The sequence below is a fragment of the Calliphora vicina genome, chromosome 3, assembly GCF_958450345.1.
Source record: "Calliphora vicina chromosome 3, idCalVici1.1, whole genome shotgun sequence".
NCBI classification, from domain to species: domain Eukaryota; kingdom Metazoa; phylum Arthropoda; class Insecta; order Diptera; family Calliphoridae; genus Calliphora; species Calliphora vicina.
Window position 1 is genome coordinate 20,526,909 of NC_088782.1, and position 12,927 is coordinate 20,539,835.

Below are 12,927 nucleotides of genomic sequence, written 5' to 3' on the forward strand. Positions count from 1 at the left end.
TTTTTTGGGGAAACGGCTGAAATGCATATATGTATCTAAAATAGGTTAAGTTTTGGTTGGACAGAATATTCGGTAAAATTTAAATGGTGTCCTATAGCAAACCTAAAATGTGAGCTGGTAGTATATTAGGAAAGCTTTGGTTTGTTTCGGAATAGTCACCCTTATTATATTTGTATATCGTTGTCAAGATCACTTAATAATTGCTGTCACTTAAGGGCACCATACACTATCAAAATGCTTGATGTCACTTTCGTGTACGTGTAATTTGATGCTTTGATGTACACTTGATTGATGACTCGTCAATCTGCATTTTATTTTCGATTTTGTGGTGTTAACACCAATAGCGGGAATTATATTTAATTTTTATTTGCACTAAAATGTATTTAAAAATGTCAATATCGTATGCAACTTTAATTGCAATAACGAGAACATGTTGAGAATAAAGAAAAAAACCAAGCGAAATATGTAATATAAAAAATTATTCTCTTCATCCGACACGCTCATCAACCTCACGCCTTGAAATATTTTTGTAAATGACTTCGTGATTGATGAGAAAACACCATACACTATCAAAAAGTGACATCAAGCGTGCTAAAAATCAAAATGTTTTTGATTTTCCATCAAGCGTTGTCGGTGTCACACATACAAACACATTTTCACTAATACTACCATAGTGCTTGATGAGTATTTTGATAGTGTATGGTGCGCTTTAGATTTTTTACTTCTTTCTCGTTGATAACAAAATATCGAACATAGAGAATGATATCGAATTTCATTTAAAAAATCCTTCAAATCAAAAGTTGAAATTATTTAAAATTCAAAAAAATTATATTCAAAATAAAATAAAAAACAATTTAAAAAAATGCTAAATTCCTGTTCTTTTAATATTATTTCCTCAGCTAAAAGTTTAGCACCATTTTGGAAATATAATGGAAATCTAAAATTGGTATAAAAATATAGACAATCTATCAATACATTTGTAAAACTGCAATCATTTAAATGACAGCCTTTAAAATCTACAACATCTAACCTTAACCGTAGAGGTGCTGCTAAAAAGGCTGCCAAAAGCCAAGACATTGGTCAAACATCAGTGGGAGATGGTAGCAGTGCCAGTTATGTGGAGATCATGTATAATACATGGCTCAAAGATCCAACTTGTGTACATCCTGTTAGTAAATCGTTTAACATACAAATTAGCAAAATTCTAATAGTTTTTTTTTAAAACATTTAGTCTTGGGATGCATTTTTTCGTACTGGCGCTTACAATGCTGTGCCTGCCTCTGCTCATGCCCAACGAAATTTACAGCCAATATCACAAGTTTGCGGCGGTTCTAGCAGCATCAATGCCAATGAACAGCTAATTGAAGACAACATACAAGTTCATAATGTTGTACGAAGTTATCAAACTCGAGGTTTTTTAGCAGCAAACTTAGATCCGTTGGGTATTACAACGCATGAAAAGATGATTACGAAATCTGGCATGCAATTGAATGCTAATGAAAAGGTTTTGCTACAAAATTCAAAATTCTTTAGAGGTAAGTTATATTTTGTATCAAAAATCGAACTCAAAAATCCTTAATAAAGGATCGAGAAAAGGAGCTCGATCTGTGATCACTCATATTTCGTAACAAAAATCGAGTATTCATATGAAACAACTGAAAAATTTAGAATCCTCGATTTTTCATATGAAAAAACTCAAAAATCTTAAATCCTTAATAACTTTGTAAACAAGCGTTTAATCGAGAGAAGGAGTTCGATATGTGATCACTCATATTTCTCACCAAAAATCGATTTATCATATGAAAAAATGCAAAAATCTAAAATCCTCAATAACGTTGGAAATACGCGTTTAATCGATAGAAGGAGCTCGATTCGTGATTACTCCAAAAATCGATTTATCATATGAAAAAAGGCAAAAATCTAAAATAATAATAATTAAATAAAATAATAAAAATCTAAAATCCTTAATAACTTTGGAAATACGCATTTAATCGATAAAATCAGCTCGATCTGTGATCACTCATATTTCTCAACAAAAATCGATTTATCATATGAAAAAGGCACAAATCTAAAATCCTAAATAACTTCGGAAATACGCGTTTAATCGATAAAAGAAGCTTGATATGTGATCACTCATATTTGTAACCAAAAATCGATTTTTATATGAAAATATGTAAAAATCTAAAATCCTAAATATCTTTGGAAATACGCGTTTAATCGAAAAAAGGAGCTCGATCTGTGATCACTCATATTTCTGACCAAAAATTGAGTTTTCATATGAAAAAACTCAAAAATCTAAAATCCTTAATAACTTTGTAAATAAGCGTTTAATCGATAAAAGGATCTCGATCTGTGATCACTTATGTTTCTGACCAAAAATGGATTTTTGCTATGAAAAATCTCAAAAATATAAAATCATTAATAACTTGGAAATACGCGTTTAATCGATAAAATCAGCTCTAACTGTGATCACTCATATTTCTCAACGAAAATCGATTTATCATATGAAAAAGGCAAAAATCTAAAAACCTAAATAACTTTGAAAATACGCGTTTAATCGATAAAAGAAGCTTGATCACTCATATTTGTAACCAAAAATCGATTTTTATTGAGAAAATGTAAAAAACTAAAATCCTAAATATCTTTGGAAATACGCGTTTAATCGAAGAAAGGAGCTCGATCTGTGATCACTCATATTTCTGACCAAAAATCGAGTTTTCATATGAAAAAACTCAAAAATCTAAAATCCTTAATAACTTTGTAAATAAGCGTTTAATTGATAAAAGGATCTCGATCTGTGATCACTCATATTTTTCACCAAAAATCTATTTTTCATATGAAAAATTCAAAAATCTAAAATCCTTAGTAACTTTGGAAAAACGCGTTAAATCGATAAAAGGAGCTCGATCTGTGATCACTCATATTTCTCACCAAAAATCGATTTTTCATATGAAAAAACTCAAAAATCTAAAATCCTCAATTACTTTGGAAATACGCGTTTAATCGATAAAATCAGCTCGATCTGTGATCACTCATATTTCTCAACAAAAATCGATTTATCATATGAAAAAACTGAAAAATCTAAAATCCTAAATATCTTTGGAAATACGCGTTTAATCGAAAAAAGGAGCTCTATCTGTGATCACTCATATTTCTGACCCAAAATCGATTTTTATATAAAAAAAGGCAAAAATCCAAAATCCTAAATATCTTTGGAAATACGCTTTTAATCGAAAAAAGGAGCTCGATCTGTGATCACTCATGTTTCTGACCAAAAATTTACTTTTCATATGAAAAATTCAAAAATCTAAAATCCTTAATAACTTTGGAAATATCTCAATCGGGAAAAGAAGCTCGATCTGTGATCACTCATATTTCTGACCAAAAATCGAGTTTTCATATGAAAAAACTCAAAAATCTAAAATCCTTAATTACTTTGTAAACAAGCGTTTAATCGAGAAAAGGAGGTCGATCTGTGATCACTCATATTTCGTACAAAAAATCGATTTTTCATATGAAAAAACTCAAAAATCTAAAATCATTAATAACTTTGGAAATTCGCGTTTAATCGATAAAATCAGCTCGATCTGTGATCACTCATATCGATTTATCATATGAAAAAAGGCAAAAATCTAAAATCCTAAATAACTTTGAAATCTAAAATCCTTAGTAACTTTGGAAAAACGCGTTAAATCGATAAAAGGAGCTCGATCTGTGATCACTCATATTTCTCACCAAAAATTGACTTTTCATATGAAAAAACTCAAAAATCTAAAATCCTTAGTAACTTTGGAAAAACGCGTTAAATCGATAAAAGAAGCTCGATCTGTGATCACTCATATTTCTGACCAAAAATCGAGTTTTCATATGAAAATACTCAAAAATCTAAAATCCTTAATAACTTTGTAAATAAGCGTTTAATCGAGAAAAGGAGGTCGATCTGTGATCACTCATATTTCGTACAAAAAATCGATTTTTCATATGAAAAACTCAAAAATCTAAAATCCTTATTAACGTTGGAAATACGCATTTAATCGATAAAAGGAGCTCGATCTGTGATCACTCATATTTCTCACCAAAAATCGATTTTTCATATGAAAAATGCAAAAATCTAAAATCCTCAATAATGTTGGAAATACGCGTTTAATCGATAAAAGGAGCTCGATCTGTGATCACTCATATTTTTCACCAAAAATCTATTTCTCATATGAAAAACTCAAAAATCTAAAATCCTCAATAACTTTGGAAAAACGCGTTAAATCGATAAAAAGAGCTCGATCTGTGATCACTAATATTTCTCATCAAAAATCGACTTTTCATATGAAAAAACTCAAAAATCTTAAATCCTTAATAACTTTGTAAACAAGCGTTTAATCGAGAAAAGGAGTTCGATATGTGATCACTCATAGTTCTCACCAAAAATCGATTTATCATATGAAAAAATGCAAAAATCTAAAATCCTCAATAACGTTGGAAATACGCGTTTAATCGGGTAAAGATGCTCGATCTGTGATCACTCATGTTTCTGACCAAAAATTGATTTTTCATATGAAAAAACTCAAAAATATAAAATCCTTAATAACATTGGAAATACTCGTTTAATCGAGAAAAGAAGCTCGATCAGTGATCACTCATATTTCTGACCAAAAATCGAGTTTTCATATGAAAAAACTCAAAATTCTAAAATCCTTAATAACGTTGGAAATACGCATTTAATCGATAAAAGGAGCTCGATCTGTGATCACTCATATTTTTCACCCAAAATCTATTTCTCATATGAAAAACTCAAAAATCTAAAATCCTTAATAACGTTGGAAATACGCGTTTAATCGATAAAAGGAGCTCGATCTGTGATCACTCATATTTCGTACCAAAAATTGATTTTTCATATGAAAAAACTCAAAAATCTTAAATCCTTAATAACTTTGTAAACAAGCGTTTAATCGAGAAAAGGAGTTCGATATGTGATCACTCATAGTTCTCACCAAAAATCGATTTATCATATGAAAAAATGCAAAAATCTAAAATCCTCAATAACGTTGGAAATACGCGTTTAATCGATAAAAGGAGCTCGATCTGTGATCACTCATATTTTTCACCAAAAATCTATTTCTCATATGAAAAACTCAAAAATCCTCAATAACTTTGGAAAAACGCGTTAAATCGATAAAAGGAGCTCGATCTGTGATCACTCATATTTCTGACCAAAAATCAATTTTTCTTAGGAAAAAACTCAAAAATCTAAAATCCTTAATTACTTTGTAAATAAGCGTTTAATCGAAAAAAGGAGCTCGATCTGTGATCACTCATATTTCTGATCAAAAATTGAGTTTTCATATGAAAAAAACTCAAAAATCTTAAATCCGATAAAAGGATCTCGATCTGTGATCATCAAATTTTTAATACATTTTCAGAAGCAACACATTTGGATGATAAATTTAAATTGCCTCAAACGACATACATTCATGGCGAAGAAAAGGAATTAAGTTTTCGGTGAGAACAAGCTATATCTAAATCAATTTATTTACATATAACACAAATTATACTTCTACCGTTCGATATAGTGAAATAATAACACGCCTAGAAAGTATATACTGCAGTACAATGGGTATTGAATACATGTATATATTCGATTTCGATAAACGTGATTGGATACGAAAAAAAATTGAATTACCCGGTGTTATGAACATGGACAAGGAAAAAAAGAAATTAATTTTACAACGTTTAATTAGAGCTACAGGGTAAATTACACATTAGGGTAAATTAAATCTATGTAATTTGAACTTTATGTTTATAATCAATCCATTTAGTTTTGAGAACTTTCTGGCTAAGAAATATGGCTCTGAAAAACGTTTTGGCTTAGAGGGTTGTGAAGTTTTAATACCCTGTATTAAAGAAATCATCGATGTATCGTCGGCTCGAGGTTGTGAATCGTTTATTTTGGGCTTGGCTCATCGGGGTCGTTTAAATACTTTGGCCAACATATGTCGTAAGCCATTGCGCAATATATTTTCACAATTTTTGGCATTAACAGCAACTGATCAGGTTAGATAAAACAAATTGTTTTAGTTTATAATTTTTAAAAATATTAATTTAATAAAAATATATTTGAAAGGGCTCGGGAGATGTTAAATATCATTTGGGCACCTTTACGGAGCGTTTAAATCGTGTGACTAACAAAAATGTACGCATAGCTTTGGTGGCCAATCCTTCGCATTTGGAAGCGGTGGATACTGTGGTGCAGGGTAAAACAAGAGCTGAACAATTCTATCGCGGCGATATAGAAGGCAGAAAAGTTATGTCTATACTTATACATGGAGATGCCGCCTATTCGGGCCAGGGTATTGTCTATGAGAGCATGCATTTAAGTGATCTGCCCGCCTATACCAGTCATGGTACTATACACATTGTTATCAACAACCAGGTGGGCTTCACCACCGATCCCCGATTTCATCGTTCTTCGCCATTTTGTACTGATGTTGCTCGCGTTGTGAATGCTCCCATTTTTCATGTTAATGCCGATGATCCGGAAGCTGTTGTGTTTCTTAGCAAGATTGTTGCGGAATGGAGAGCTGATTGGCGTCAAGATGTGGTTATTGATCTGGTGGGCTATCGTCGTAATGGCCATAATGAAACGGATGAACCCATGTTTACCCAACCTTTAATGTATACACAAATACGAAAGCATAAGCCGGTTTTGCAGTTGTATGCCGAGAAATTGATCAAGGAGAATGTCATTAGTGCTGAGGAATTTAAAACGGAAGTAGAGGGCTATGAGAAAATATTGGAAACTGGATTTGCAGATGCATCCAAAGAAACATCTATTAAAGTGAGTTAATTTTTTAAGTTTTTAAACTATAACGTTAAATGTATTTGTTTCATTTTATAAAGTATAAAGATTGGATAGATTCTCCCTGGTCGGGTTTCTTTGAGGGTCGTGACCGTACTAAAATGTTAGGCACTGGTGTTAAGGAAGAAACATTAATACACATTGGTAATAAATTTGCCTCAGCTCCACCTCCGGAAGCAAAGTTTGAAATACATAAGTAAGTGATAATTTGCATTTCAAGTTTATTTAATAGCTTCATTTACGATCAATTTTTTCCGAAGACATATTTTACTTTAGGAAAAAGAAAAGTTTGTAATATTTTTTAAAAATTCAATATATTATGAAATGTATTAATTAAAACCGTAACTCCTTCACCATGAGTGGCAAGGATATTTATAAGTTCCTCATTCTGTTTATAATTTCCTCATTTCTCATTTGCGACCCCATCAACTTTCCGAGGCCCTCAATAACGTCAGTATTGGGTATAGTGCTGGTTCGGTTGCTATTTCATATCGAGAAAATATATAAAAACAAATTATTTTCAATATTTCTCTTAAAGTTTACTTTGGTGTAGGATTTATAAGATACGGCACCGCACTCTTGAACCACCCGAAAATCTTGGATGTCACTTTTGATAGCCTTTTTACGTCCTCAGCACACGCCACTGCAATCACGCATATACTGCTAAATAGGAACAAAGTCCCCAAGGCACTAGCCGGTAGTACTAGGGGTATGGACAAAGAAACCTTGCTAGTTACCTACAATATGATTGGTCGGTAAGTGGTCAACTATGCTGCTCCAGTGTGATCGCCTTCGTTGAGTGATATCCAGGGGAGAAATATTCAAAGCTGTCAAAACGCAGCCTTAAGGACCGCCACAGACAGCTTTCAAATAACCTCCGAACATCACCTTCAAGAGGAAACCAAGGTTCTACCGGTCAAGGAACACAACATCATTTTGACACAACAGTTGCTTCTGGGATGTCACAGAAGGAGTCATTCATACTTTAACATCACACAGTTGGAGTCTCCACCGAGGCATGACAGACAGAACCTAAGGAAATACGAAGAGAGATACATAGGTATGTGCTGTATCCGTTTGATGGCCGCTCGTATATGACAGCTTTGAACGACATTCACAGAGACGCCATCAATTCCGCGATAGCAGGATGCCGTATTCATGTCGTACTTGGAGGTCGCTCACCACCGATAGCAAACGCCGAGAAGATTCTGCCACGTAAAACAACTTAGATCAGGATGGAGCAACAGGCTTAATGCCTTTTGGTCCCGCATAGACTGTGCCGTTCTCAACTTATGCCCACACAACTGTTCAGCCAACCCTATTTCACTACGTCCGCAAGAATGATAAACTAAAGATTACGCCATCACGCGCACATAATTAAAACTTTCTGCGCATGTAGAAATATGACGTCACTCAAACTGTTTTCCTAATGGTTAATAGTCAAGTAATTGTAATTCTAAGGTTGCCAACTCTGACATAATACATAAAATGTTTCGCCAGAAATTGTAATTTTCACATATGGAACAGACTTGGCAACCCTTCAAATGGAATATCTACGTCATCTAACGGGAAATTATGCGCAAGGCGTAATCTTTAGTTTATCATTCTTGACTACGGCCTATGGATTTATGAACATGCAGAATCCCCTGATTGAATATTGTAATTTAAAATTGGGTAACATACGAATTGAAGCCCTCTCGGCTTCAATTCGTATGGTGGTAAGGTATTGTTTTGAATTTAGTGGGAGCAAAAGGGTCCTATTTATTATAAGCTGCTAATATCTGGGCAGACCCTCACAGGGGACCTGTACCGAACACAACTGATTCTTTTGGCCACATGTTGCAATACCTGTTAAACACTATTTATAATGAAGTTGTCGGGAAGTTTCTCCTCACCTGCCTTATAGTCCAGACCTTGACCCGTCCGAATATTATTTGTTTCGATCCGAAATTCTCTTGATTCGTTCTTGGCCTCAAAAGATGAGCAGTTCATTTGGCTCGGAATCCAAATGTTGCCTGAAAGCTTGGGAAAAGGTCATAGATAACAATGGCCAATAATTTGAATACATTTTTATTTTACAAATGTTTCAAAATAAAAGCTAAACAATTTATAACATCCCGCATTTTTATGTCATACAGCCAATAATTCTTTCGATCCTATGAGTATTTTGAATTATTTTTCCTATGTTTTTAAAAATAGAGGCTGAGATAAAAAAAATGACTCTCTCTCATTCTTTATTTATTTATGATAAACACCTTTAAATATAAATAAACATTTAGATAAATTCTTACCTTTATTATTAAATGAAAATGTTGAAACATTTTTATAAATTAAATTCTTTTTTAACCCATTTTATTATGTACATTTAAATAAACTTTCAACAAAACTTTAAAACATATTTCAACACAAAATTTTTTTTACATTTTTATTTCTAATTTAACTTAATTTAAACATACTATTTTACAAAATTTACAGAGGCATTGAACGCATCTTGCAGGCACGGCAGGAAATGGTTAAAAATAAAATTGCCGACTGGGCTTTGGGTGAAGCGTTTGCTTTTGGCACTCTATTAAAGGAAGGCATACATGTGCGTCTCTCCGGCGAGGATGTAGAACGTGGAACATTTTCGCATCGTCATCATGTGCTGCATCATCAAACCATCGACAAAGTCACCTATAATATGCTGCAACATCTGTATCCCGATCAAGCCCATTATTCGGTGTGCAACAGTAGTTTGTGTGAGTTTGGAGTTTTGGGTTTTGAACACGGCTATTCCATGTGTAATCCCAATTCACTGGTAATGTGGGAAGGACAATTCGGTGACTTTTGCAATACAGCCCAGTGTATAATTGATCAGTTTATATCGAGTGGTGAAATGAAATGGGTAAGACAGTCCGGTTTAGTGATGCTCTTGCCTCATGGCCTGGAGGGTATGGGTCCAGAACATTCCTCCTGTCGACCAGAACGTTTTCTACAAATGTGTCATGATGATCCAGATACATTGCCGGCGAATTGTGAAAATATGGTTTTACAACAATTGCATGATATTAATTGGATTGTGGCAAATTGTACCACCCCCGCCAATCTTTTTCATATTTTAAGACGTCAGATAGCTTTGCCATTTCGCAAACCCTTAATTTTATGCACACCCAAGTCGGGCCTAAGACATCCAATGGCTAAAAGTCCATTTTCGGATTTTACGGAATGTAGTGAATTTAAACGTTTGATTGAGGATGTTGGTCCCGCTTCGAAATCGCCCGATGATGTTAAGAAATTAGTCTTCTGTACTGGAAAAGTATATTTTGAATTATTTAAGGCTAGACAAGATAAAAAAGCTGAAAAGGAAATAGCTTTGGTACGGCTGGAACAGGTATAAAATGTGAATGCTTTGTTAGTTTAGATTTAATTTTTAAATTGAAATATTTACAGATTTGTCCATTTCCCTATGATTTGGCTAAGCAAGAAATTTCCAAATATAAAAATGCTGAAATACTATGGGCACAAGAAGAACACAAAAATCAGGGCTGCTGGGAATATGTGCGACCACGTTTTACTACCGCCATGGGTGATGAAGCCGATGAGTAAGTAAATACACAATTATTCTGGTTTTATTTAAATGTTTAAACTTTAAACATACATAAATAGGAAAAGAATTTAAATGTTTATATTAGCAAATGACATGTTAATATCATTCCAAACGTGTTAATTATCATGCGGATTTCCTAAAATATTTAAAAAGAAAGTGCTAAGCGCCTTGATTTATGTTGCTAAAATATTTTCTTATATTTTGTTTTTTTTTTTTTTTAAAAGCCATTTAAATACCTATAGAACTACTCGTATATGTATATAATCTCAAATATGTAGATTTATGTTTGTACATATGTTCAAGTTTACATGTGTTAGCACATAATCGTTCATACAACTATATTATAACGTTGAAAGTAGAATTTATTAAATATTTTAAATTTTGCTATTTTGCATTAAACAACATCCATATTTCACATTTCAAAAAAATTCACATTCGGTTTTGACACAGTGTGGCGAAATGAACAAAATATTGTCACGGAGATAAGTAAAGTGATTAGAATGAACATGAAATTTAATTTTTAATTGAGCTGTAAATCTTCTTGTTTATCGAAAACAGTTTAGGTTTGAATTGTGTTCATATCATAGAGAAATATACATAGAGCGGAAACTCAAACAAAAAAATTACTCAAAATAAATACACATACGAGCGTTGTTTTTGTCATAGAGAAACATAGAGCGGAAACTAGAAAAAAACTCAAACAAAAAAATTATTCAAAATAATCACACATACGAGTGTTGTTTTTGTTTTCACATAGTTTTTTCTACTAATACATTCTCACCACTTAGGTTTCTGACAACTGAGTTAGGTCTTTGACAGGAGAGTTTCCGCTCTATGTCTATTCTCTATGGTTTTTGTTTTCTTTTTAATAATACATTCTCACCACTTAGGTTTTTGACAACTGAGTTAGGTCTTAAACAAGAAAGTTTCCGATCTATGTCTATTTATCTATGGTTCCTACAGTTCAGATATTCGAAACATTATTATTTTAAATGTTTTTTCTTTTAATATTCTATTGATTATAAAAATAAGCACTATTCCAATTTTTGGGTGTATGACTTAAAAATGAGGCATTTACAATAGATGGCCTATCTTTTGAACACGGCTTTAATAAATTATATGTCATTTTGAAGAGCTATTGCATTTATAGCAAGGCGAATTTATACAAGGTGGAGTCAGTCAAACAGCTGATTGGTTCTAACAATTGTCAAAGCTTGTTTTTATATTTAAATATCTACATATTCTAAGCTTATTAACAAAATATTTATTGTTTACATAAATAAGTAAAGCCCTCACTATTCAATTATCTACACTATATTAAGTTTTAATACTTATTTGTTTAATTTTTCATTTTTGTTTTTTGACATTTGTTAAGACCAATTGTTGTTTTTGTAGAACTGCCACCACCTTGTATGAATTCGCCTTGATTTATAGTGTAAACAACAACGTTTTTTTTCGCTTCAAAAATGGCGAATTTTGTAACAACAAATCGTCCTATGCGAAAAGTTTTGCTTTACTTCATATTCAAATTTGCTCACCAAAATTTATGGTGAATGTCTTCCATCGGTTTCAACGTGTGAGAGATGGTTTGTGCGGTTCAAAAGTGGTGATTTTGACACGGAAGACAAAGATCCCCCAGGCCAGCCAAAAAAGTTTGAAGACCAAGAATTGGAGGCACTACTCCATGAAGATTGTTGTCAAACTCAACAAGACCTGGCAAAATCATTGGGAGCTAATCAAGCAGCAATTTCAAAACGTTTACGAGCAGCAGGATTCATACAAATGCAGGGAAAATGGGTACCATACAAATTCAAGCCGAGAGACTTTGAAAGACGATTTTGCATGTCCGAAATGCTGCTTCAACGCTATAAAAGAAAATCACTTTTGCACCGAATCATTGAAAAATGGATCCATTACAATAATCCGAAGCGTAAGAGATCGTATGTGAAGCCCGACCAACCAGCCGAATCGACGCTAAAGCCATGGCGCTAAGGTATTGTTTTGTATTTGGTGGGAGCAAAAGGGTCATATATATTACGAGCAGCTAAAATTTGGCCAGACCATCTCAAGGAACCTGCATTTAACGCAAATGATTCGTTTGAAGCTAGCATTGGCCGAAAAACGCCCAGAATATGAGTCAACTATCGGCCAAATGTTGCAATACCACAAACAAAATTTTTTTCCAGTTGTTTTTTTTATTTTTTGGAAAAAAATTTTTTTCGATTGTTATTTAAAATTTTTTTTTTACAATTTTAAAATTTTTTTTTTGTTTTTTAAAAAATTAAAAATTTTCTATCATTAGATATCCATATTGTCTATATTAATGTCTTAGTAATCCAGATATAGGTCAAAAATAGGTCAAAAATCGAGGTTGTTCTAGTTTTTTCCTCATATCTCAGCCATTTGTGGACCGATTTTGCTGATTTTAAATAGCAAAATTCTCGAAAGCATGCCTGACAGAATTATTGAAGATTTGGATCCCGAAGATATC

The 12,927-nt window shown here is 32.8% G+C and overlaps 1 protein-coding gene across 1 annotated transcript in view; it reads left to right on the top strand.

Moving 5' to 3' along the window:
- Window positions 1–804: 804 nt before the first annotated feature.
- LOC135953547 (2-oxoglutarate dehydrogenase-like, mitochondrial) overlaps window positions 805–12,927 on the top strand; it is a 41,707-nt gene continuing 29,584 nt past the window's right edge. The window contains exons 1-10 of the mRNA XM_065503490.1: window positions 805–946; window positions 1,007–1,168; window positions 1,232–1,535; window positions 5,415–5,493; window positions 5,565–5,741; window positions 5,811–6,045; window positions 6,116–6,829; window positions 6,892–7,046; window positions 9,326–10,220; window positions 10,280–10,431. Of these exons, the coding sequence (XP_065359562.1) occupies window positions 863–946; window positions 1,007–1,168; window positions 1,232–1,535; window positions 5,415–5,493; window positions 5,565–5,741; window positions 5,811–6,045; window positions 6,116–6,829; window positions 6,892–7,046; window positions 9,326–10,220; window positions 10,280–10,431 (2,957 nt within the window). The 5' untranslated portion in view covers window positions 805–862. The remainder of the gene's footprint in view (window positions 947–1,006; window positions 1,169–1,231; window positions 1,536–5,414; window positions 5,494–5,564; window positions 5,742–5,810; window positions 6,046–6,115; window positions 6,830–6,891; window positions 7,047–9,325; window positions 10,221–10,279; window positions 10,432–12,927) is intronic.